General features: G+C 46.2%; 2 protein-coding genes across 2 annotated transcripts in view; both read right to left on the bottom strand.

Annotated features, from left to right (window-relative positions):
- The window catches only part of LYPD6B (LY6/PLAUR domain containing 6B), a 49,344-nt gene extending 36,419 nt beyond the window's left edge, over nt 1–12,925 (bottom strand). Inside the window, exon 1 of the mRNA XM_074547854.1 lies at nt 12,839–12,925. The gene's annotated coding sequence lies outside the window, so the exon portion shown is untranslated. The remainder of the gene's footprint in view (nt 1–12,838) is intronic.
- Nucleotides 12,926–18,359: 5,434 nt separating this feature from the next.
- The window catches only part of KIF5C (kinesin family member 5C), an 82,979-nt gene continuing 73,802 nt past the window's right edge, over nt 18,360–27,536 (bottom strand). Inside the window, exons 24-26 of the mRNA XM_074547843.1 lie at nt 23,654–23,870; nt 22,606–22,719; nt 18,360–19,422 (exon numbers count right to left, since the gene is read on the bottom strand). Of these exons, the coding sequence (XP_074403944.1) occupies nt 22,613–22,719; nt 23,654–23,870 (324 nt within the window). The 3' untranslated portion in view covers nt 18,360–19,422; nt 22,606–22,612. The remainder of the gene's footprint in view (nt 19,423–22,605; nt 22,720–23,653; nt 23,871–27,536) is intronic.

The raw sequence follows: 27,536 nt of genomic DNA on the forward strand, positions 1-27,536 counted from the left end.
ATTAAACCAGAACTGGTTTACCAGAACATTTCATTAAACTCTGCAAGCAAGAGATGTTTAAAATGCCTAAGTTTGTGAATGTGATTTTAACCTAATCATTGCAGTAACCATTACTAATCTCCCAAAACAGTGTATCAGCATTGGCAGCCCACAATAAATTAAGATTCTGATCACCTGTCAGTCTTCCCTGTCTCCATCACTGACACCAAATCCTTCAAATCCCAGCACTGATTGTGCTTCCCCTGGCACACAAAGGGTGCTCATCAATAAATCCACGTTTCCAAGGACATTTTCTAGGGTTTGGACACCACAGGACAGTTTTTTTCAAGGCAGAACAACCCCGAGAAACAGCTCAAAGTGTAAATATATGTCTGTGTCCTTAGATGGGAAAATTGTCTAAAATTCATGCAAAAACTGAGCATAAAATCTGTAAAATCTGTGCACTCTGTTGGGATATTGGGACACAAGACATGATGGACTTTGGACCTGGTTAACATAAGAGATCTGAGAGACAAAATGCCTTGGCAAGAGCAAACAGAACTTTGAGAATTAAATCAAGATTGCAAGAAGATTAAACCAGAACTGGTTTACCAGAAAATTTCATTAAACTCTGCATACTCTGAGAGTATGAGGTTTGAAAACCCAAGAGTAGCCTAAATACAAAGCAGGAAGTTTGGGTGATCCGTTATTACGGGATAATAATATTCCATTGCAGAATGCCCTTTAAAAATTATTTAGAATTTAAAAAAGCACATCAATGCCTGACCATTCCCTGAGTAAAAACTCTCTCTGGAAAGACCAAATCCTCAGGTTTTATTGCTGAGGAAGACATGACAAGGTATGGAAATGAAGTGGAAAATGCCTTTGATCAGATCAGATCTGCTGTCCCAGCTGGCTCCACAGTCAATGCACAGAACCAAAATTCTGATGCAGAAAGACAAATTCTGCTCCTTTCAGATGTTACATAACCCAGCAAAAAATGCATTTAAAGTATCTGATGTGACTTCAGTTACCCCATTTGCCTTTTGGTAAAAAGAAGAGGAAAGAAACTTCTCTGTGTCAAAAACCCACATCTCATTATTGTCCTTTTTTCGAGCTTGCCCTTGGTGGGCTCACTAAGTTCTGCCAGGGAAAAATAAATCCTGTGGCACTGAAATACACGAACAAAGGCCTTTCCCTCCTCTCCTGGGAATTTTAAGTGATATATTTTTCTCTGCCTCTGAAATGTGGCTTCAAACCACAGCAAACAATGCTCTGCCAGCAGCCAACCCCCATTTGTCAAAGCACCAGGGCATTTCTGAGTCAGGGCTGGTCAGGAAAGGGAGCCAAGGCTACTCCAGCCTTCCCTGGGGAATTCACAACAGCTCAGGAACTGAGCAGGTGGGTGGGAGGGATAAATAAATGTGAGGAGTTGGTTCAAAACAATCATTGCCACAGCCAGGAGTGACTGCAGCTGGCAAGGAGGGACAACAAAGGGACAAAAAAACCCAATAAAAACAAAGGAGCTGTGGTTTGAGTCTCTACAAGACAAATCCATAAATAATATAAAGTGCTATGGCCTGATTTTGAAAAATAAATCTGTTTGGTTACAATATCCTGAGCTGCAAGGGACCCACAAGGAGCATCCTGCACTTCTCCCACAGGGAAAGGCTGAGGGAGTTGGGAATGCTCAGCCTGGACAGGAGAAGCTTTGGGGTGACCTCACTGCAGGAAAGATGGACAGAGATTTCCATGGGATGGGAGGAACAGGAGCCAGGGAATGGCTCCCACTGCCAGAGGGTAGGGATGGATGGGACATTGGGAATTGGGAATTCCTGGCTGGGCTGGGATTGCCAGGGAAGCTGGAAGGGTCCAAGGCCAGGTTGGAGCAGCCTGAGACACTGGAAGTGATGCCTTGTTCAGGCTGCCCTGGAGCAAAGATTAGACAGAGCCCCAGAATAAAGCAGGGATTCATTCCCAGCATCTCCTCCATGGATCCACCTTGGGCAGCACCAGAGCCCAGCCAGGGCTGCACCCAAGATGAACCAAAATGGCCCCAAAATGCACGAGCGCTCCCGGGCTCTGTCCCTGGGATCAGTTCTGCTCCATTTGCACCTTGCAGTTCATTGTCCCATCCCAGCTTCAGCCCCTGCAGTCCCACCCTGCTTGTTTTTCTCTCTCCAGCCCACGGGGTTTGTGCTCCTGGGCTGAGATTTGGGTCATTTGTCCTTGGTGCCCAGCTGGAGCAGGAATTGTTTTGTCTCCCTGCTCTGTGCACAGAGCTCAGCATCCCCTACACATTATCCCTTTTACACTAAAGCAGCACAGAACCTGAAAAATATAAAAACCAAAACCTGAGGCATCAGGAGAAGAGGAAATAACTGGTGAAGGGGCTCTGCCCCTCCTGGGAGCTCCACTCGAAGGAGTTTAACAACACTCAGGGAGATGGTGAGGGAATTCCTGCTGGATTTACGTGGTTTCTCCAAGGAAATGTTCTATCAAACACCACGGAATAAATTGCTTTGTCTCCCTGCTCTGTGCACAGAGCTCAGCATCCCTTAAACATTATCCCTTTTACACTAAAGCAGCACAGAACCTGAAAAATATAAAAACCAAAACCTGAGGCATCAGAAGGTGTGGGATGGGATCATCTTTACGGTCCTTTCCAGCCCAGGCCTCTCCTGGGTGGTGAATGCCCCAAATTCCAGTTTGATTTAGCACAGAGTTCACAGAGCCTGGGGCACTCAGGGAGGCAATGGCAGCCCTTCATCTCTGCCTCCTCAAAAACAAAAAAAATGCAGGTTTTAGCTAAATTAGCAGGATGCTTCAACCAAAACCTCACTGCTCTATTTCATCCAGCTGTAGTAGAGAGTGCAGGTCAAAGGACACTCACAGCCCTGCACCCCAAATCTCTCATTTCCTGTAACCAGTGAGGGAGAAATCCTGCCTGGCTCCACACATCACTCTGCTGGTCTAATTGGGCTGTAATTATTAACTTCACTTATTGCTTCACAGAAAAGAGATTTTCAAGTCTGTGCACATCAGCTGTAAATCTGCAGCTCTTTGATACCTCATGAATATTATAAACACCAATTTTAAGGTTTTCCCCACTACAGATCATTGGTGCCAGTGTCAGCTTTTTAGCCATGATTTCACAAAGTTCTCCAAATGTGAGAATTATTACAGGGAAGGAAAGGAAAGATAGGAATTCCTGTTTCTTCGTTTCTTCAAATTTTTAGTCATGGTTTCACAAATCTCTCCAAATGTGAGAACTATTACAGGGAAGGAAAGGAAAGATAGAAATTTCTGTTTCTTCATTTCTTCAAAGTTGTTCAATTTGAAGAAATTTCTGTTTCTTCATTGGAAGAAATGAAGCCAAACAGTAAATTCTGAAATGTTATAGAGACAATTTATATATATGTAGATGTATGTATATATATGTATATATGCATATATAAGTATGTATATATACACACATATATATACAAATAAATAAAGCCTGAAATAAAGAAACAAGAAAATGAAACATAAAAACCCACAGCAAAAGTCCTTCCTGAAACAGAAAGAATTCTTCCCTTCTGTGCTGTGGAGGTTCAGTGTTATCAGACTAGATTGAAATCAGGCAGTGTCGCAACAATCTCAAGAAAAATAAAATAATTATGAGGAACAGAAAGCAGCCCCAGGCTGGAATTAGCTGTGCACGGGGAGATTCCCCACATGGTGTTCCAAAACCTGACATCCCAGAGGAGCAGCTGCAGTGCCAGCATCTCCTGGGTTTGCCTGGACATTCTGCTTCCTTGACTTCTGTTGGGTGAAATGAATGAAATTCATTTTTATATATTTATATCAACACCCTCAGATTTGACTCTACATCCACGTGAGGCAGATGAGCTGCACTCAACCTTCCCAAAGAGGGAAGTACCACTGTAATCTTAATTTTGGGGTTTTTGATGTGTAGGTTTAAAGGATGGGCACAGGACAAACTCCAGTTTTGGAGCAGCCACGTTTTCCTGCATAGCTGGGACCCAGCAGCTGCTGATGAAACAGCCAAGGAGGGGATTAATTATCCCACAGAGCCCAAGGTGGGAATTACAGGAACAAGGATGAGCCTGGGAAGATGTTTGTATTTTAAACACTGTGCATTTCTCCAGCCAGGCACAACAAATGGGCACCGTGAACTTCCAAGGGAAAAACGATGATCCCAGCCAGAAAACGGTGCTGGGACCTGATGCTCTGAAAGTAAAAGCCAAGGAAAAGCCATAAAACATAAAAACCCTTCCTGAAACACAAAGAATTTTTCCCTTCTCCGCCGTGGCTTTGGAATGTTATCAGACAAAGCACAGACAGACTTTGGTGTGTCCAGCCTGGGGTAAAGAGTGAGGGGAGGGAGCCTCAGCCCAGCCTGGACGCTCCTCCTGAGGGGCAGCTCCCATCTCTGTGACCCAGGGAACACCTGGAGCTGGGTGGATGGATTTCAGGGCAAAATTAGGATGGATTTCAGGGCAAAATTAGGATGGGTTTCAGGGCAAAATTAGGATGGGTTTCAGGGCACAATTCTTCCCTCAGAGGGTGCTGGCACTGCCCAGGCTCCCCAGGGAATGGGCCCAATCCCAAGAGCTCCAGGAGTTTTGCACAGCCAGGAGTGCCCAGGGTGGGATTTTGGGGTGTCTGTGCAGGACCAGGAGCTGATCCATGATCCTGTGGGTCCCTCCCAGCTCTGGATATTCCATAAAATGGATTTCCTTAGCTGCCAGCTGAAATAAGGAACAGCCACACTGTCCAAGCCCTCACATCTAACACATGAAAACTCTTCACGTCCCAAGCACCAAAACGCCTCAAGCCCAGCCTTAAATGACATTTAAACCAAACCAGCTCCTGAAAATAAGTTTTGAGGCACTCAGGAGGCACACGAGGCCCCTGGCTGTGCTTCTCTCAAAGCTTTTAGCTCCATTTCAGGCTCTAAGCTGAGCTCTGAATTAGTGCAATTTGCCGCAACAGGTTTCTTCACATCAGGACAAAACCGGGGCAGCATTTTTCCCAAAAAAATAAGAAGGGATTAGATGACGCTAAGTGCTAAGTGCTCCCATCTGCGTGTTTAGACTCCTGAGCAGGTAATCACCATGCTCCAGGGCACATCCCCAGGGCTGGGGAGATTAGCTGGTGTCTGCCTGCTGCTCCTGACGTGGGGAGGGTGGAAAAGCGCCCTGGAGCACCAGGAACTCACCAGGGCCTGAGGCGGCTCCTTCCAACCCCAAACAGCCTCGGCCTGAGTCGGTTCTTTGCGGGTTTTTTTGTAAAGTCAGGATTAAATGTGTGAGATGGGGTTTCTAATTGGGACTCAGGTGTTTATCAGTTCTTATCTATTTTACAGTCTCACAAACCCTGAGTTCTGCAGCACTTCACTCTGACACACTAAAAATGGAGCTGTGTCTCTCTCTCTGCAAGGCCTTTTAAGGATAAACTGTCCCATTAAGAAATTATTTTCAATTTTAAACACTGTGCATTTCTCCAGCCAGGCACAACAGATGGGGACCGTGAACTTCCAAGGGAAAAATGATGATCCCAGCCAGAAAACAGTGCTGGGACCTGATGCTCTGAAAGTAAAAGCCGAGGAAAAGCCATAAAACATAAAAACCCACAGCAAAAGCCCTTCCTGAAACACAAAGAATTTTTCCCTTCTCCGCTGTGGATTTGGAATGTTATCAGTTATTTTCAATTATTTTCAATTATTTTCAATCTAACCCAAAAACCAATCACTCATGGCCTGCAATGGGGACTTTTTTATCCAATTGCACAAAACCCCCCAAACCCATGGAGGAGAAGGAGAAGTGAAGAAGAAAGGAGAAGAAAGGAGGAGGAGAGGAAAGAAGGAGGAGAAGGAGAAGGACAAGGAGAAGGAGGAGAAGGAGAAGAAGCAAAAGGAGGAGAAGGAGAAGGTAAAGAAGGAGCAGCCTCAACTCAAAACCTTCCACCTTGCTCTATATCTATTCCTATATTCTAAACCCTCAAACTCTGAGTTTCCCACCCTGTGCTATCACACACTTCTATCCAAACCCCACACCCACAATCCCAGTTCCACCATTCCATTCTGGAAGCTTCTCCACGCCCTCAGGTCAGTGAATTGTTCTCCTGGGGGTCAGTGCCTGCCAGCACAGAAATCTGAAATTCCCAGCACAGAAATCTGAAATTCCCAACACAGAAAATCTGAAATTCCCAGCACAGAAAATCTGAAATTCCCAGCACAGAAATCTGAAATTCCCAGCACAGAAAATCTGAAATTCCCAGCACAGAAAGGCTGAAATTCTCAGCACAGAAAGTCTGAAATTCCCCGCACAGAAAACCTGAAATTCCCAGCAACCACGGTTCCAACATCTCTCCCTCCTATTTGAATTATAAACACTGTTTTGTCTTCGTTAAAAATCTGTTGGATATACTGAAGTAGACAAGGTATAAATACTATGATAACTATGATGATAATTAACACATACATGTTTATTTTTCAAAGTTTTCTCTATACTGGTTTTTCTACAACCTCAAATCAAACACAATATTCTCTTAAAAATCAACACCTATCAACACACAAAAAATCAAAAATTCTCAATAACCATAATTCCAGCATCAGCCCTGCACTGTGTGGCAGGGATTGAAAGGGTGAAAAGTTCCACGGGGCCACCAGGGAAGGAATTGTTATGATGCCACTAAAGATGGGGGTTTTTTGCACACAGGTTTTTTGCTTGTTAATTTTGAAGGAACAGACAAAATTTGCAATATCTTGCACTTAAAGCTAAGGCAAGGCTGCTCCTACAACTTGTTAATTCTCCATCCATACAAATCAAGGCAGGCTGAAGGATTTCAGTCCTAACATTTGGAAATAATCGTGCAAGCGGGCTGCAAGGAAGAAAACCACATTTCTTTATAGGAAAACACAGGAATTTTGACATAGGAAAGCCAATTGTTCTCACAAGCACACTAATTTATGGGCAAAACTAATTGAGAGCGTGAGAACAACTCTATTTCGACATTTTGAAGAAGCAGAATGCCCAATCTATTTATACACCTGATTTTTCACGCCGTTGTTGCAAGGATCTCTTCCCACTTTGTTCTTTAACGTGCAGAAAATGCAGGATAATGAAGGATGGAAATGGAGGATGGAGTGGAAACACTGAATTTAAGAAACTCCAATTTTCCCTGCAGAGCAGTGAGGACAGGACTGAGTTCTACCCCTGCCACCTGTACAAACCTCAGGAGAATTGCTGGGAATGGGATGAGCTTTAAGGGCCCTTCCAACCCAAACCATTCCAGGATGATTCCTTGGGGCTTTTTTCACACAAACCCTCAGGTTCTGATCCTTTACTGCCCCGCTCCCAGACCTATAAGGTGATATCACCAATGGGGTTTGTAAGTTTATTCCAAGCAGCTTTCACACAACAGCTCAGATTTGTGTGAACATCAAAGCAAAACCCAAATAAAAACCATTTCACCCCCAGTTTGGTCCCAAGCCAAAGCCTGTACTTCAACCCAAGCACATCAAAAAGCTCCAGGCAAGAAATCCCAATCTCGTTTTGTTGGATCATAGCAAGAAAACGGGGAATGCCAACGGTTATGAAAACATTAGAAATATTAGAAATAATAGAAATAGCAATAAAATTAGAAATAAATATTAGAAAACATGGAATGCCTTCACTGAAAATCATGGAATCCCTGGATGGTTTGGGTTGGGAGGGACCTTAAATTAATCCCATTGCCCCCTGTGCCATGGGCAGGGACACCTTCCATGGTCCCAGGCTGCTCCAAGCCCTGTCCAAGCTGCCCTTCAGCACCTTGGAATGACCATCCTGGTGATCCAACACTTGCAGAAATCACAGAAATCACGTGCAAAGCCCAGCTGAAACCTCCTTATTTAGGCTGAAAGATTCTCTCAGCAATTACTGGAAAAAAAATCCCTGCCAGCATCTCATGCATCACTCAATCCGCCCCAATCCCTCAGGAAAGCTGCCACCTGGAATTCCTTCTGAAGTTTGCTGGCAGGGAACTATCAAAGGTGTCTTTTCACCACTCCTGAGCTCTTGGTCATGCCCCTCATCCAGGAGGCCTTTGAGGCACACACGGCAATAACCGAAGCATTCCTTTCCTTTGAGTCCACAACACCCAGCCAATAGATCTGAGCAAAGGAATTAAAGTATTGAGGAACACAGGCTTGGGTGGGAAAAAAAAAAAAAAAAGGGAAATTTTCAGACTTCATGCAGCAGAATTATTATTTTTTAGGATTTTTAAGCATAGAATGGGTTTGGGTTGGAAGGGAGCTTAAAGCTCATCTTGTTGCAATTCATTGCCATGGGAAGGGAATCTTTCACAGGCAGGGAATCTTCCATGGGTTGGGAATCTTCCACTTGGTGATTTCTGAGTTTGTAACTCCTGATTCTGCAGAGTTCTCCTGTGTAATTAGCACAACCATATAAACAGGATAAAAGGAAATACTCCCTCTTTCTTCTCCCACAGCTGAAACTTGGGAAAACGCAAAACCAGCAGGAAGAGATTGGGATAACCTGCCTCAACCTTGAGTTAACAAGGTGTCTCTCCTACAGAGCTCCCAAGGGTGCAAGAAAAGCTAAAAAATGGATTTTTTGGAAATATTCCTTCTTCTCCCACAGCTGAAACTTGGGAAAATGCAAAACCACGCAGGAAGAGATTGGGATAATGTGCCTCAACCGTGAGTTAACAAGGCACAGGTGTCTCTCCTACAGAGCTCCCAAAGGCGCAGGAAAAGGAAAATAATGGATTTTTTGGGAAATATTCCTTCTTCTCCCACAGCTGAAACTTGGGAAAACGCAAAACCAGCAGGAAGAGACTGGGATAACCTGCCTTGAGTTAACAAGGTGTCTCTCCTACAGAGCTCCTAAGGGTGCAGGAAAAGGAAAAAAATGGATTTTTTGGGAAATATTCCTTCTTCTCCCACAGCTGAAACTTGGGAAAATGCAAAACCAGCAGGAAGAGATTGGGATAACCTGCCTGGAGTTAACAAGGTGTCTCTCCTACAGAGCTCCCAAGGGCGCAGGAAAAGGAAAAAAAAATGGATTTTTTGGGAAATATTCCTTCTTCTCCCACAGCTGAAACTTGGGAAAACGCAAAACCACGCAGGAAGAGATTGGGATAACCTGCCTGGAGTTAACAAGGTGTCTCTCCTACAGAGCTCCCAAGGGCGCAGGAAAAGGAAAAAAAAATGGATTTTTTGGGAAATATTCCTTCTTCTCCCACAACTGAAACTTGGGAAAACGCAAAACAGCAGGAAAAGATTGGGATAGCCTGCCTTGAGTTAACAAGGTGTCTCTCCTACAGAGCTCCCAAGGGTGCAGGAAAAGGGAAATAATGGATTTTTTTGGAAATATTCCTTCTTCTCCCACAAGTGAAACTTGGGAAAATGCAAAACCAGCAGGAAGAGGTTGGGATAACCTGCCTTGAGTTAACAAGGTGTCTCTCCTACAGAGCTCCCAAGGGTGCAGGAAAAGCTAAAAAATGGATTTTTGTCCTTGCAGCACCTCGGGCTGCCGATGGCAATCACCTCCCTGACCTGGAGAGCGCATCTCCCCCACCTTGGCCGTGCTTTCCCTCCTCCCTCTCCTCCCGCCAGACAAAGGGAATTCTTCCCAAGAGGATCAGCAGGCGGGATCCATCCCGTGTGAGCCGATTATGGGATGTCCCACTCCTGACAGCATCACCCAGATGTCAAACCTCAGAGAGAGGGCCCTGCAGAGCCAGGGGCTGCAGATTATCCATCCCTGTGGAAGGGATGTCACCGAGAGCATGGGGCTGGCAGAGCAATTATCACGCTGGGAAGCGCTAATTGACTTAAAGCAAGGAAGGCACGGCGGGAAGAGGGGGAGCTCTGCTAAACGAGTTAATTGTGGGCTGACTGAAGGGTAAAATATCACCATGCAAAGGTTGATGAATCACCACGCTGTGGAACAACTCCCCTGCTCCCTGCCATAAAACATCCCTCTGCAATTACCTCAGGAATTCACCTGCGCTGCAGGTACAGGGCCTGGCTGGGCAAGGGGACACAGACACACAAAACACCGACAGAGTCAGCTCTGAATTCTCCTCCTCTGAGCTCATCTTTGAGTTCTCACACTTTACTCTCTGTCAGAATAAACATTTTAATATTTTTGTCCTTTTCTCAGAAACTCACCCAAGCAGAGGTGTGACAATGGGGAGGTTCAAAGCTTGAAAACTCAGACCTTCAAAACTGACCGGAGAAACAGAGATGTCTACACTTTGTATTTTACGATTTTAAACAAAAACGTGTTGATTGAGGGAGAGAAACTTGACTCGTTCTCGGAGCATCTGGGATCAGCAGCACGGCATTGCTGCAGCACACGGCGCTGATCCCTGCCCTCTGACGGATGGGAAATCACACAGTCCCGTTTTCCTGACACTGCCCTCAGGAACCAGCCAGCTGGGCCTTGCAAACCAGCTCTGTCTGAGTGAGCCACGTGCTCTGCTCAGCCCCACGAGTGTTTTCACTCCCTGCATCAGCAGAGCACCCAGGGCATTGTGCACAACTGAGCCCTCGGTGCCCACCATCCCCACACCACTGCTGGGTGCTGTTCCAAGGATTTACAGCCTGATTCTGCACCAGGATATGCACCTGGATTTGGGGAATAGGGACCAGAATCCTGTGTCCTTTCTGAAGGAAAACACCACGCTAAAGGCAACGCTTTTCCAACCTGCCAAAGTCACCCTGCCCATGTGCTTCTATAGGATCACAGGATGGTTTGGGTTGGGGGATCTTAAACACATCCCAGTCCACCTTAAACACGTCCCAGTCCACCTTAAATATATCCCAGTCCACCTTAAACACGTCCCAGTCCACCTTAAACACGTCCCAGTCCACCTTCCACCATCCCAGGCTGCTTCAAGCCTCATCCAGACTGGCCTTGGACCCTTCCAGGGATCCAGGGGCAGCCACAGCTTCTCTGGGCACCCTCCTAGCCAGGAATTCCTTCCCAAAATCCCATCCAGCCCTGCCCTCTGGCAGTGAGAAGCCGTTCCCCCTCGTCCTGCCACTCCAGGCCCTGATCCAAAATTCCCTTGCAGCCTTCAGGGTGGGCAGCCTGTATTTTTCACTCACAGATTTTGCTGCACTAAGTACATTTTTATGGCGTTCTGTCACTTCCTACGGTGAAGCCCCACTGCTGAAGAGCCCGAGGTTGGCGTCCACACCTGCGGAACACGGAGCCCAGCTCCTTTTACAGCTCTATAATCATCAGGGGATGTGTAATAACTGCACTTTTACAAGGGACCTGTTAAACGCAGGCTGTGAACTGGGTCCCAGGCACTTGACGCTGCACACCCAGCGCTTCCCACAGCCTGGCTCCTTCCTGCCGCTGCCACGGCTGCTGGGGACACCCTGGCGTTGGTGACACCTCCTGCGTGCTGTGTGGCTGGGGACACCTTGATTTAAGTGCCACGTTCTGCTCCCCAGGACTGCCAGGGTTGGAGACACCTGTTTGCAGCGCTACCTCCTTCTCCCCACAAGCACCAGAGCTGCTGGCACGCTGATTTTGGGGCTCCCTCCTGTTCCCCAAAACCAGCAGGTGTGGGGACACCCTCTTGTGGTGTCACCTCCCACTCCCCTGAACAGGTGGGGCTGGACACATCCTGATTTCATCCTGACACCTTCCACTCCCTGGGAGCTGGGGACACCCAGATTTCAGCGCCACTTTGTGCTCCAGTGGGGCTGGGGGCACCCAGATTCCGGTGCCACCTCCCAATTCCCATGGGGCTGAGGACACCCAGATTTCAGCGCCACTTTGTGCTCCGGTGGGGCTGGGCACACACAGATTTTGGTGCCACTTTGTGCTCCAGTGGGGCTGAAGACACCCAGATTTCAGGGCCACTTTGTGCTCCAGTGGGGCTGAAGACACCCAGATTCCGGTGCCACTTTGTGCTCCGGTGGGGCTGGGCACACACAGGTTTTGGTGCTACTTCTCGCTCCCCAAAGGGGCTGGAAACACCCTGATTTTGGTGCCACTTCCAACTCCTCGTGGGGCTGGGGACACCCAGATTCCGATGCCATTTCACCCTCTGGAGGGGCTGAGGACACCCAGATTTTGGTGCTACCTCTCGCTCCTCAAAGGGGCAGTAAACACCCTGATTTCAGTGCCACCTCCCACTCCCCAGGAGCTGAGGACGCCCAGATTTCAGTGCCACTTCTGGGGACACTGAGACTTCAGTGCCAGTTCACCCTCCGGTGGAACTGGAGACACCCAGATTTCTGTGCCACCTCCCATTCCCCAGGAGCTGAGGGGACACAGGTTTCAGTGCCACTTCGCCCTCCGGTGGGGCTGGGGACACCCAGATTCCGGCGCCACCTCCCACTCCCCATGGGGGACCTGGGGACACCGAGATTCCGGTGCCACCTCGCTGTCCCCGTGGGGAGCTGGGGACACCCAGATTCCGGTGCCACCTCGCTGTCCCCGTGGGGAGCTGGGGACACCCAGATTCCGGCGCCACCTCGCTGTCCCCATGGGGAGCTGGGGACACCCAGATTCCGGTGCCACCTCCCACTCCCCATGGGGAGCTGGGGACACCGAGACTCCGGTGCCACCTCCCACTCCCCACGAGCTGAGGGAACACAGGTTTCAGTGCCACTTGGCCCTCCGGTGGGGCTGGGGACACCCAGATTTCCGGCGCCACCTCGCTGTCCCCGTGGGGAGCTGGGGACACCCAGATTCCGGCGCCACCTCGCTGTGCCCCGGCTGGGACGCGGCTCAGCATCAACTGGGGCGGCGGAGCGGGAGCCGCAGCCCCGAGCCCGCCCCGCTCCGCGCTCCCTCCCGGGCCCCTTCCCCGCACTCACCCTGCGTGCCGGGACACCGGGACAGCGGGACACGGGAGCAGCAGGACACGGGAGCAGCAGGACACGGGAGCAGCAGGACACCGGGACAGCGGGACACCGGGACAGCGGGACACGGGACAGCAGGACACGGGAGCAGCAGGACAGCAGGACACAGGAGCAGCAGGACAGCGGGATATTCGCCGCTGGCCGTGCGGGCGGAGCCGGCGGAGGAGGCGCCGGGGCCGGGGCCGGGGCCGGGGCGGAGCGGGCGGCTCGGACACGCCGTGCCCGCCCCCGGGGCGGTGGCACCTGCGGGCAGGGCGGGACCCGGACACCTGCGGGGAAAGGGGGCGGCTCCCGAACCTCCCCCGGGATCCTTGGAACTGGAACCGCCCCGATCCCCCCTGCCCCGGGACCCACGCATCGGTTTTCTATCAGAAAATCAGGGATCCCATCATCAGGGATCTCGATGCCGAGCTACCGAATATCCTCATTTTAGGATAAATCCGGCTTCCCTCGGGATCAGCTCTGCTGGAAGGTGAAGTGTTTCAGTTTAAGAAATGTTTGAATCAATAGCGGCGGCCTTGCGGTGGGTCTTTTTCTAGGGACGCGAGTCCCATTCCTTTGTTTTCCCTGGGCTCTTGCGAAAGGTGGATCTTGGAAATGGATACGGTAATTTGTGCTGTTTTTATAAGAGTTAATTAACTGCTGCAATCCCACATTCCGAAAACGAAATTGTAGGGATACAATTCCTGCAAACAGTCTGCTCTCTAATTGAGTTCATCCTCCAAGCATGAGCTTTATCGGGCAGATCTTGCAGGGTGAGTGTTTTTTGAGTCATGGAAAGAGCTCTGGCACCCTGCGGTGTTTGCCTTCCTCTGCAGGGCTTTTGGGGAATGTTTGGACTTCCCACCTGCTGCCCTTAACATCAACCATCTCCACTGGAAAGCCTCTCCTTCCCGGGTGGAGCCGTCCTCATCCTGCAGGAGCTTCTCAGAGGGTGAGGAAACGCCTCTTACGCACGGAAACCAACATTTATCACAATCCAAAATTTATTCATCAGTTTTAACAATCGACTCCAAATTTTAAGGGACTGATTCCTAAGTCTGCTCATGTTTTTATGGCGTAAAAACCACATAATCTTCATTAGGAGTCTACTCAGCAGCAAAAAAAGAGAGCAGGCCATTCCTACAGAAACCTTGGAGCACCCGGAATTTGCATTGCCGAGGAGAAAAGTAATGATTTAATTGTGAAATGCTCAGAGTAATAATTACTGGAAATAAGCTGTTTCTAAAGCTCCCGAGCATGACTTTAGGGAAGTGGCAAGGACACACGAGCTTTTACATAAAAAACATTCCTATAAAAATGGAAATACATGCACAAGGGAAGTGGAAGAGTCTCCCTGTCATCCTCAGGCTAATGAAAAAGAGGAGGAAGAAGGAATAAGGAATATATCCATGGAGAGGTAGTAGAGACGATGAAACGATTTATTAAAAAGATTTAAAACTCTGCTGTGTTCATTCCCCAGTGACCCAAATCTTTCAGTGAGTGCCCCTGGATCCAGTGTCCAAATCCAGACCCAAATCTTTCAGTGAGTGCCCCTGGATCCAGTGTCCAAATCCAGGCTGGACAGGGCTTGGAGCACCCTGGGACAGTGGGAGCTGTCCCTGCCCAGGCAGGGGTGGAATGGGATGAGCTTTAAGGTCCCTTCCAACCCAAACCAGGCTGGGATTTTATCATTTTGGGAATGACTTTCTAGAGGTTCAGAAGGAAAGCTGAAATCCAGAGCGTGGACTCGGCCTGCTTTGGAGTGTGGTTCCATGTCCGGTTTTCGGCTGTTTGGATGGCCTGGAAAGGCCCGGGGTGGCCTTGGGGCAGCCCGCGTATCAAAGGACGAGAAGAGGCTTCAGTTCTTCTTTCGGTCTTTATGTTTATTAATTGTTTATCTAAAAGATTTTCTCTCGGCCCGACAGAGCTCTGCTCAGCAGCCAGCCATGAGCACACTCCCTGCCCTCCGGGCGGTCACCTATCTTTATACCCAAAGTTACGTGTACAATATTTATCATTTTTCCCCAATACCTTTCACCCTTATTGCCCAGTGCACTTTTAGTAATGACCAATCCCAAAGTGCCACCATCACCACAGAAGATGGAGGAGAAGAAGAAGAAGAAGAAGAAGGACAGGACACGCCCCAATTCCTCCATCTTACTTCTCTAAACCCCCCTGTACAGAAATCCTAAACCCTGTGTTTCACTCTCTAATTAACTGATCCCTTCACCATTCACCCCGGTGAAACCCTCCTGTCCTCATACAGGTGTCGTCTCCTGTGTAGGATCAAAGTCCAGCCACCAGACACTTCTGGAACATTCCAGGACTCCTGAGCCCCCCAAGGGTGCTCTTGGTGACACCTCAGTCCTGAGGTGCTGAGATCCCACAGTTCCACTGAGTGGGAATCTGGGAATACCCTGAGTGGGAAGGGAGCCACAGGATCATGGATCCGGCTGCTGGCCCTGCACAGACACCCCAAAACCCCACCCTGAGCATCCCTGGAGTGCTGTCCCAGTGCTCCTGGAGCTGTTGGGAATGTGCCCATTCCCTGGGCAGTGCTCTGGGGAAGAGCCTTGCCCTGATATCCCACCCCAAACATTCCCAGCCGTCCCCTCAGCGCTGTCCCTGTCACCAGGAGCTGCCGGTGCTCCCTGTCCCGCGTCACACCAGGCCCACACGGCAGAGTTCAGTTCAGTTTTATTTTCCACTGTAACGGATTTCGAATGATACATCATGCAGTCTGCCAGTGTATCCATCCATCTCCGACAGAACTTCAGCACGAAGATAAAAGACTTCTCTCCACGGGCTGGGGGGAGGAGGAGGAGGGTTCAGGTCTGCTATCAAGAGTTTAATACAGTTCAGCATCATCTGATGCAATGGCAAAAAGAAAAAAAAAAAATTTCCCCTTGTTACCAGCAAAACGTGTCCACCATTTATTTACCTTTTTTTTTTTTGTTTTGTTTTTCTCTCTCTTTTTTTTTTTTTTTTTTTCTCCTAAATTGAACACTACTGTAAAGATACATAGAGCCCAGAGAATACACATCTGCAGTACACGTTACACACTTTACAAACTAGACAGGGGTAAATCCACAGCGTGCCCCGCTCGGCCCGCGGCTCCATCCCGCACAGCGGATGGTGCGGCTCCTGCGGGCACAGCCAAACAAGGGGAGATTCAGATTATCCTGCCCTTCCCTTTCCCTCTCCTTTCCCCCATGGAGGAGCACTTCAGTCGTGGGTAGGTGAGGTATTTCTCCTCCAGCGAGGGGAATCTGGGTGAGCCCTTTGCTGTCGGACCTTCATCAACTTTATTTAAACTGTTCTTCGAGTAAAAGCGTGTTCAAATTGAAATTCTTGATTTTGTTCAGTTTCAAGCCTTAGGGCAGGGTTGGATGGGATATTTGGAAGCAGCTGGGGCTGTCCCTGGATCCCTGGCAGTGCCCAAGGCCAGGCTGGATGGGCTTGGAGCAGCCTGGCATGGTGGAAGGTGTCCCTGCCATGGCAGGGGCGTGGAATCAGCTGATCCTTAAATTCCCTTCCAACCAAACCATTCCATGATCCTGTACTTTATAAAGATTTCAAACCAACGTGCATCTTAGTCCATTAGGCTTTATAAAGTGAGTTTGAAAAGCTACTCAAGGCTCTGTGGGCAGGAATTGTAGCAAAATTTTTTTTGGTGACTTATTTTTGAGTTTTCAGTATCTTCAGGATAATCCAACTCTCACCCTTGTTGAGTTTAATACAAAACTTAAGAATGCATCAGCCAAGGTCTTTCCAAGCTTAAAACTTTCCTTGCTTTCCAGAAAACAAGTCGATGAAACGTGAACTCAAGGACAAACACAAGATATTTGAACATATCAATAAGAGAAGCTCAAGTGAGCCAGAAATACTTTTCAATTACTAGCAAAAAGAACAATATGCACTTTAGTCCCATCTGAAATCCGTTTTCCATTTGGGAATGGTATTTCCACCCCAATTTGTCCCATGCATGACATTTTTTAGATGTGAAGTTTCATTTGCGCTGTACAAACCACAACTTTAAAAATGAGCCTGGAATAAATCGAACACAACACTCAAAGAGCAAAGAAAGGAAGATGGGGTTCAGGAAACAGCAAGAGACAGGTTCTGACCTCTGCAGAGCAGATGTGTGGTTTTCCTTTCCAGGTATAAAATGTGAGAAAGCCTTAGAAATGGTACAAAAATTGAATATACAACACGCAGTACAAACTGAAGTTGCCTAATTAAAATAGGCTTCAAAAATAAAAACTGACACAAGCAGAGCACGTTCAACTGAGAATTCATAACTTCCAACTATTAGATATCTCAGGTGTTTAATTCTGAGGATTTTAGCCTGAGGCATCTTTGGGGAGCTGCTGGAAGCCCTCCTGCAGCGTTGGTGTGAAGGGAGCTTGGAGAAGCTTCCGTGGTTTCGCTGCTGGTGGCACTGACTGGCTGATCAGCACCAGCACGAGGAAGGGATGTCCAAGCTCACTTCCCCCTCAAGCTGCAGGGAGCTGGCAGAAACCGTCCCCAAAAAATTCCTGGGGATGCCTTGAGCCACCCAGACCTTTGTGTGGTCATGAATGCTGCATTTACAATGGAATTCCAAACGCTGAGAGACGCAACAAAAAGGTTTGCCTACAGTACAAAAATCTCCGACAGCAAATAAGCTTGGGATTTTTTCCTAGAACCAAAACAAGAGGATTATTGATTCCTAGTAGAAAGCTCAGCTCTGACCAGCTGGGTAAGATAGCACAGAGTAGTTCTGAGTTAGTGATTTTATTAAAGATTGCATATGGCAAGTTCACAGTTCATTCTTCTGGCAGTGCACATGCACGTAACGAAAGAAAATATAAAACTTTGGAAAATACAAAATAAATTAAATACATGCAAATCTGCAACTTCATTAAATATGTTTAGCAAAATGCTTCCCCAAAATAGTGCAACATTAAAAAAAAAAAACAAACAAAACCCAAAAAACAGTTAAATTAAGTTCAACTTACTTTGCAACACCCTAATTTCAGTAGAAAAAAATATCTAAAGTCAACTCACAATCTCCCAAAACGCTCTACGGAACTGAAGAGTTCTACACCTACACGTTCAGAAATTAAAAAAAAAAAAAAAATCCCAATCAATCTCAAATTAAAGAAGAGCAAAAGAAGACCAGAGGGCTACGCTCGGCTGGAGCCTTCCTGGAATTCCAGCTTCCTGGAATCCCGGCTTCCTGGAGTCCCACCTGCCCCAGGAGATGGGGAGGAGGAGGAGGAGGAGGAGGAGGAGGAGGAGGAGGAAGAGGAGGAGGAGGAGGAGGAGGAGGAGGAGGAGCAGCAGCACCTTCTGCCTGCCAGCAGAACCTTCCCAGAGCAATTCCAGTGCCCCCTTGCTGGGAAGATGGAAATTTGCTTTTCCTTCCCTCTGGACCTTCCACAGGATGAGAGGACGCAGCGGATTAAAAAGACATTCCCTTCCCGTGGAAATGTGCTCCTCACATCCCAACAAAAAAATTCCCAGATTTGTTCTGCTGGAGTGTACAACTCTCACCTCCTTTAGGATTTTTTTTTTTTTTTAAGGAAGGGTTTGGGGGATTTTATTTTCCTTTGTTCTGGTAGGGGACTGTTCCCTCCGGGATCTGAATTCCGGTGTGAACAGATCAGGGCTTGTCTGGGGAAAGGGGGAGGGAAGGAGGGGGGAGATGCTTGTCAGCTTTTCCAAGGCAAGATTTCCACAGCATTCTGAAATCCTTCAAAAATTCCTAGGGAGCAACTCTTACAAACACGTGGCTAAGCCATGCCACTCCAGGAAAACCCACCACTGTAGGGAGAACTACAAGGGAATAGGAGCTTAATTTCCAAACAGGTCACACAGATAAATTCATGGAACTACCAAACTTCAAATCCTACGTCTATACTAACAGATTTCTCTGCATCCCGTTTGTTCTTTACCAGGTACTGCAATAAAGGTTATTTTATACAGTCCAAAGATTTTTTTTTTTTTTTCCTTTAAATCAGGATATTACAAATGGTTCTTTGGGGAAATTTCCTTCTGAAAATGTTAAGCAGTAAAATTAAACCACATAGCAGCACATTTTCATCCCCTAAAAATATAAAACAATATGTATATTATACAGGAAATCAGTCATGACAGAGCACAATCACCTGCCTTTGATGGCACTTGGTCATTGAATAATTAATTCCTTGATGCCAGAAGTCGGGAATTACCGATGCCAACGGGAGGACTCGGAGGAAAGAAAAATAAAAAAATCATCGCTCTGAGTGGAGAAGCCCCAACCTAAGCAGCGCCCAAGGGGCCGTGGAATTCGGAGTGGCAGACTCCCTCTCATCCTTGCTGAGGTGGGGATGTTCCAGATGCCGTACAGGGATCTGGAGGAGCTGAGCTGGACACTTCTGCACACGTGGAGATCCTACGAAGCTCGGAGTACCTGCAGCGGGGCGTCGCCGTGGGGAGCGCACGATGGACAGGACGTGGGCCGGGTCGGAGAGGGGCAAAAAAGAAACTAATGTGACTTAATGACAGTCCTTAACATGCTAAGTGGAACTGACCTGCCAGGGAGAGAGAGAGAAAGGCGAGGGAAATTAGTGGATTTGGGGGATTGGAAAGCAGAGAGCCCATACCGGGTGGGCAGCAAGCAAAGATCTGCAATCGTGATTAAAAAATGATGGAGGTTGGGTCTCACAAAATGAGCCAGCTCTCCTGATGGGATTCACCCTCTGCCACCTGCAGCCTGGAATTATGTCTCACCCAAACGCTGTGGGAAATGGATGTGTGGAAAATTCTCAACAAGTGTTACAGTTCACACCCTCACAATCCAAACCCCAACTATTTCCTAATTGCAATACACTAGAGACGTTTCTTGGCCTATCAGCTTTTACCACACCATGCTGTAAATGCCCTAAAGCCAATCTAAAATTACCCCTCCTGAGTCCTAACACATCTTTCATGGCTCTATTTCTCCAAAATATCTAATCTTTTTTACAAAACCATCCTTTGAAACTTATTTCTAGTTCAATTTTTCTCTCAATAATACCTGTCTTATTCCATGGTATTTCTAAGTCAACATTTCTTATCTCAAAGTTTACATACAGATACACACTCAAAGTTTACATACTGATACTCACTGTGTGAGCCTTCTATCAAGTTTTAAGAATTTTCAACAAATCCACTTCCCATAAACACCATCTAAAGGTCTAATTTTTCACCCCCCCTTTAGTTTTCTGTTCCTTTCATGGGATTTTTCTCTTGGCTCATTAGATGTGCTGAAGAGCTGGTGTGTGTTTATCTCATGTAATAAGGGGGGAAAGTAACAGCAGCAGAATTTGAAAATTATATAATCAAAAGGATGAAAAAAATACAAATTCAAACCAATCCTTCTGTTCTCTGTCTTCTGACAGAGATATTTTCCTGATATATAAACACATATATAAAATAAGTGTTTACAGAAACACCTGAAGTATTTTATATATAATATAATGATAATATTATAAAAATATACTCTATAATTTTATATATGCACATTATACAAGCACATTTTATTAAAACCCACATTTCTTTCTCTTCCATCTGCTGGGTTAATCAATCATAACCACAGACCAGTCTAACAGCACTAAGTGTCTTTTATCTTTATGGTGAATAATGAATGAACACAAGATAAATCGCTCCTCAGCAAATATTGAAATAGGAACCTCAGTTTTATATCTCTGCTGTTAAATGACTATAAAAGAGAGTTTTGTTCTGGTGCCAGCTGGGTAGATCTGCCCCATTCCAAATCACTTTCTGCAGAGCCCAGGAATGTCTCAACAATAATCAGAAATAATCTGGATGAAATTCTCCCTGCACTGGCAGCACCTTTACTAACACCCTTACTCAGACCCCTGGGTTTCCATCCAAGCTCAGAATTCAGATTACTCAGATACTCCCAATTTTGGCAGCCAAATAGTTGGAATTTGCCAATAAAATTCTTAACCAAAGGACCAAAACTGAGGAGAACTGACCTTCTCCAATCACTTCCCAGCCTTCCTGGACTACACCTTCCACACTTATTTCTGGATGTGAGCAAAAAACCAAGAACACGCTGTTGAAATGGTTTCATTCCAACCTCTAGGGCTGCCATTTGGTTTTCAGATTTTTCCTAGTTTTTTTCCAGAAGCCCCAAGCCCATAACTTTATCCAGTTTCCTCTGAGATCTTCCATCTTCTTTTTCTCCAGCCTCATTTTCCCTGGTGCTCCTCTGCAACATGGCCTGAACCTGCTCATCTCCACAGCCCTCAAACCTAAACCTCAGCTAAATCTAAAATACCTAAAATCTGAAATACCTGGTGAGTATTTTATGCCTCCTGATTGCTTTTTCTTGACTTCCACAATCCTGCCTTGTTATTGCAAACCCGCCTAGTTTGAAGTGTGGTTATTTTATGAATACCTTTTATTAATCTATAGTTATTCACTTGACAGCTGTGGCCTGTTTGAGTCTGACTCTTCATTTCGCTGCAGCTGGTAAATTAAAGGTGCATTTATTTGAGGCAGGTGGCAGCTTTTTTCCCCTCAGAGCAGCTGTTACAAGAAATGTTTAGAAATCTTTGACAAGGCTCTGCACCCCACTCTTTGCCAGGTCACAGAGGTGGGAATGCAATGAAGCAGATGGACAGAGTCACCTCACTCCTGAGGTGGAAAAGCCAATTTCAGACCAGAATGGACAAAACCTCTCAGCAAGGCCTTGCCCTAATTTATCCACAGAGGAAATATTTGTTGCTGGAAGCTCATGGCAAACACAATGAGCAGGAACAATCCCCCAGCACAATAACAGCTTGAGTGTGGCGTGATGGATGCTTGGTATGCAAGCCTGACATGAAACACTCCCAAAAAAAAGCTAAAAACACCCAAGAATGCCTCAAGGAGACCACAGACCATGAAGAGAGTTGTGAGACAGAATTAATCCTCAAGGAAGGCAAAAAGCCAGACTTGGAGGGACAAGTTTGCTGTCCCCAGGCTGCTTTTCACAGCCACTCGCTGCCACCCAGCTCTTGGCATGTCTGTGGCATAAAGTGATCATCTAAAATAATTCAGATATGGAATCTCTCCAGTAAGCATTTATTTATATTATAATATATATATAATATTTATAAAATCTCTCCAATGAGCATTTAAAGAAAGAAATGGCAGGATGGAGTCCATGGAATAGACTCCTGGGAATTTGCTGCTCATCTTTTGCTTAGGAGAAACTTTCAAGCCCTGGCAATTAAAGTAAAATATTTAGGGTTTTTTTTAATTTTCATGAAGAGAACTAAGAGTTCCAAGTGTTCCAAATGGTGACACTCAAATTTGGAGATGTCTCTTGCTGCCACTGAAAGCTGCTCTACCCCTATCCCAGGCTGGAATATCCCAACATGGAAACACATCCATGGCACAGAAAGCAGAAGGTGATGCTGGCAGAAGGAACCTCTGAGGTATGAAACTACATGAGTTTCATACCTCTATGTGTGAATTTCAGTCCAGATTTACCAGAGCAGTTTTTTAAAAACTCAGAAGTGCTTAAGTCATTAAAATAAAACCTCTCCTCAGCAGCTGGCAAAGCCTCTTAACGGGCACTCAATTAACAAGTATTGTAATTATCAGCAAACAACTACTAAAGATAGAAAAATAATTACTGTAAGTCTCCTAAAAGCAAGATGAAATATAAGGGAACTGAGTGATCAGTGGGAGAAGAGGTGAGTGAGTTCCTCTGGCCTTACCTCTCGTTTATTTGGTGTTGTGGTAATAGCTGGAGTTGGACATGCCTCCCCCTCGGATGGCGTGGACGGCCGTCGGAGAAGACGCTGGGTAGTGACCAGGGCGGATGGGCTTGGCTGCACAGGGCAAGGAGGGACCAAACAGGACATGTTAGCTTTCCCATTTTAGCTTCCCACCTCCCCTTCTCCTCCAATTGTTTCCCAACTCAGTGGTTTCTGATCCAGCTGTGCAGAACATAGCACTCCCTGCTTTGGCCAACAACAAATATACCCATTTTCCTGCTGGCAGATCCCTTTTCCTGCTGGCAGAGCCCTTCCACCTTCCCATGCATTGGATCTGCAAAGATTCTGGACTGTCCAACAACAGAGGGAAGTGACTTGCTGGGCAGCGAGGCACTTTTTATGTCCAATTTACACCACTCCAGAAGATGGCAAGACAAAGCTTGGATGGCTCCCGACAAGAGGAAGCATTCAGGAGGTGACACTTTGTGCTGTGTGATTCTCCCTCAGGATTTAATACCCCAATATTGTCATCTCCATCTAAACCATTATCCTGTTTAATCCCAACAAATCATTCCAAGAATTGCCCCATTCCTCTGTTGTGTGCACGCACTGCATTGTGCCTTGGAGATACATCAATATCTGAAGTACAAAGGAAGATTTTCTGGAATTAAATCACATGGAGGAGTAATCAGGGGGAAAAAAGAGAAATGGACAAGGTCCAGAAAGGCAAGGAAAAAATGAAAGCAGAGAGGGAGCATGTAGGGGGAGGAGGAGGAAGAAAGTGAGCGACTAATTTAAGGAGACAAGTTTTCAGGTCACTAGAAGGGCACACAAGACCCATTATGCCCTTTATTTACCCAGTGGAACTGCAGAGCCTCTTTAAACTCAAGGTGGGGCAAATTCCACGAAAATACAAGGCCTTTGAAAATTCCTGCGCAGCAGAGGAGAAGCAGCCCCTGTGTTTTATGTTCTACTCCCTCCCCTCAAGCCCCAGCAACCAGCCTGAGCCTGAAGCACGTGGGCAGCCCCTTTAGCTCCATGTCCTCACCAATTTGGGCAGAGTGTGCTCTCCGGGCCATGTTTTTGGCTCTCACGGCCTCCTTAATGCGATCCACCTCCTGCTGGTAGCGCTTGCGGTCGCGCATGGCGTTCTCCTTGGCCTCCTTCAGTGCACTCTCCAGGGCCTTAACTCTCTCTGCCGTAGCTCGAAGGCGTTTCTCCAGCTTAGGAAGCTCGCAACGAAGATCTGCATTATCACGTACCAGCTGTGGGGAAAGTGGCGCAAAATTAATGGAGGTAAAAAGAAAGAGGCGAAAATCTCCTCAGAGAAATGACGGGAAAAGTCCCCTCACAGAGAGAAAACGCCGCCATGCTCTCTGTGTGTCATGTACTAAAATTGAACTGATTTCTTCTAGAAATTAATGTAAAATCTTAGTTTAAAGAGAAATGTAGATTGTCCTGAGCTGGCATGGACCCACAAGGTCAAAAGAAACTGGCAAAAATCTCCTCAGAGAAATGGCGGGAAAAGTCGCCTCACAAGGAGAGACAAAATGTCACCAGTTGCTCTCCATGTGTCATGTACTAAAATTAAACCAATTTCTTCTAGAAATTAATGTAAAATCTTAGTTTAAAGAGAAATTTAGAATGCCCTGAGGTGGAATGGACCCACAAAGTCTAAAGAAAGTGGTGAAAATCTCCTCAGAAAAATGGTGGGAGAAGTCCCCTCACAAGGAGAGAGGAAATGCCACTGGTTGCTCTCCATGCCAGATGTAGTAAAATTAAACAGATTTCTTCTAGAAATTGATGTAAAAATCTTAGTTTAAAGAGAAATTTAGATTGTCCTGAGCCGGAATGGACCTACAAGGTCAAAAGAAAGTGGCAAAAATCTCCTCAGAGAAATGGTGGGAAAAGTCACCTTACAAGGAAAAAGAAAACATCACCAGTTGCTCTCCATATGTTATGTACTAAAATTAAATAGATTTCTTCTAGAAATTAATGTAAAAATCTTAGGTTAAAGAGAAATTTAGAATGTCCTGAGCTGGAATGGACCCACAAGATCAAAAGAAAGTGGCAAAAATCTCCTCAGAAAAATGGTGGGAAAAGTCGCCTCACGAGCAGAGAGAAAATGCCACTATGCTCTCCATATGTCATGTACTAAAATTAAACAGATTTATTCCAAAAATTCTTGTGAAAAGCTTAGGTTAAAGAGAAATTTAGAATGTCCTGAGCTGGAATGGACCCACAAGATCAAAAGAAAGTGACAAAAATCTCCTCAGAGAAATGGCGGGAAAAGTCCCCTCATGAGGAGAGAGGAAATGCCACTGGTTGCTCTCCATGCCAGGTATAGTAAAATTAAATAGATTTCTTCTACAAATTAATGTAAAAATTCTCTACATATCAAAAACTGCAGCAGAAACTCTACATTTCCTCAGCGCACAGAAATCTCCAGGATTGTGCAAATCCTTGATCACCTCATTATTTTAAAATAATAATGCCTGAATATGTCTTACAGACATCACTAGGGATCACCCCAAATTCATCATTTCCAGTGGCTCTGATGTGTTCACCTGTGTGTTCCCTACTCAGCCATGTGGGAAAACTGGGAACTTCACTAAGAAATCACTTTTAGGCCTATAACTACAAATATAATGATTATGTGCAACTTTGAATTTATGCACTTCCTCAGTCTAACATGAACCTGAGCGAGGTCTATCAATTATACAAATCACATCTGACCTCTCATGCACAACAGCCAAGAGAGGATTGATTTTTAATAAACACAAAACTGATGCAAACGGGCAGAAAAATCCAGCCCAATTTCCACTGAACAGATTACACCACTGCTGGAAGTCAACAGAAACCTGCTCCAAAGGAGTGACTCTCCCTCTTCTGGAGAGAAAAATGGATTAACAACCACATTAATAATGCAGCAAAGCAACAGCATGTCCTGACATTCACACGTTGTTTAACAATCAGAGCAATTTACACCTGCTGGGCCAGGCTTAGTGCTGGAGAAAAACACAAATAAGCTAAAAAAACATTGTCACAATGTGCTTTTTCTGCAAGTGCTGAACCCTTGTTGTGTGAAATAGTTATGATATAAAATTCAAGCAGGGTGGTATCAAGTCCAATGTCACTTTTCTTTGCAAGTTTCCTACAAGATGTGGATTCCAAGTTGATTTTGAGTAAATACACACTAATGAGAGCTATAAAAATCCGCATTTGAAACCCAGCAGATGCATGAAACGAGTGCAAAAAAAAGGCAAAATGGTAAAAAGAAAAACCACTCTGAACATGTCCCAGTTTCCACATTTAGAAAGTAGGTCTTGAAACCATCTGTTCCCTGGGAATCTGAAAACCCCAAACCTTAGCAGACACTTGTCACAGTCCAGCACTTGCTGCTCTTTGGGCACTTCCACAGGAGTAATAAAAGCAGATCTGGGAGTGTGGGTCACTAACAGAGCTTTGAGAGAGTGCAGTGCACAGTGTAATGCCACTGCTCAAAAAAGAAATTAAAACAGCTTTAGTGCTTAGTGGTGTGCACCTGAAGGGTGGCACACAGCTCCAGCATAGTGGGAGAGGAGATTTTAGGGAAAAATTATTCCTGGGAGTGTGGGCAGGCCCTGGCACAGGGTGCCCAGAGAAGCTGAGGCTGCCCCTGGATCCCTGGAAGTGCCCAAGGCCAGGCTGGAATAACCTGGGATAGTGGAAGGTGTGGGACATGGCAGGAATGGGACTTGATGAGCTTTAATTCCACATCAGGGATTGCATGAAACTGGAATTCCACGAAGGAGGGAAGACACACAAATGCACAAGCCCAAAAATTACCAACCTCAGCACCCCAGGGAGGCACCAGCCCTTCAGCTGCCCAGAAAACCCCAATTCTATTGTTTTCATTGAAAACCCTGCTGGTTGAATCCACTCCAACCACCTCCAAGGTGCCTCTGGGCAGCTTCAGGCCAGGAGTCAAATTGGGGATGCACAATCCATCCAGAAAACAAGCTATTTTTATGTATTTCCTAGTGCCAAAACAGATCTATTTTCACAGGAAAAAAAAATGTTCTTATTTACCACGTTCCTGGAAGTACAGAGAGTGGGAAGAGCAGCTCTAGCTCCTAATTCCAAGGAGTTTAGTGGCACCTTTTCCTCAGACAGCATGGGTTACCTCCCAAAATTACGCTTGCAAGTATTCAAAAAGTGCAAGTTTTGATGAAGGGACAGAAGGAAAGGAGGAAAAGGAGGAAGAAGGGAAAGAAGGAAGGAGGACAGGAGGAATAGGAGGGAAAGGGGGCAAAGGGCAGAGGAGGGAAGGAGAGAAAGGAAGGAGGAAAGAAGGGAAAAAAGGAGGGAAAAAAAGGAGGGAAAAAAAGGAGGGGAAAAAAGGAGGGAAAAAAGGAGGGAAAAAAAGGAGGGAAAAAAAGGAGGGAAAGGAAGGAGGGAAAGGAAGGAGGGAAAGGAAGGAGGGAAAGGAAGGAGGGAAAGGAAGGAGGGGAAAAAAAGGAGGGGAAAAAAAGGAGGGGAAAAAAAGGAGGGAGAAAAAGGAGGGAGAAAAAGGAAGGAGAAAAAGGAAGGAGAAAAAGGAAGGAGAAAAAGGAAGGAGAAAAAGGAAGGAGAAAAAGGAGGAAAAAAAGGAAGGAGAAAAAGGAGGAGAAAAAGGAGGAGAAAAAGGAGGAAAAAAAGGAGGAAAAAAAGGAGGAAAAAAAGGAGGAAAAAAAGGAGGAAAAAAAGGAGGAAAAAAAGGAGGGAAACAAAGGAGGGGAAAAACGGAGGGGAAAAAAGGGGGGAAAAAAGGGGGGGAAAAGGGGGGGGAAAGGAAGGGAAAAAGGAGGGGAAATAGGAGGGAAAAAAGGAGGGAAAAAAAGGAGGGGAAAAAAGGAGGGGAAAAAAGGAGGGAAAAAAGGAGGGAATAAAGGAGGGAATAAAGGAGGGAA

The sequence above is a fragment of the Zonotrichia albicollis genome, chromosome 10 (assembly GCF_047830755.1).
Source record: "Zonotrichia albicollis isolate bZonAlb1 chromosome 10, bZonAlb1.hap1, whole genome shotgun sequence".
NCBI classification, from domain to species: Eukaryota; Metazoa; Chordata; class Aves; order Passeriformes; family Passerellidae; genus Zonotrichia; species Zonotrichia albicollis.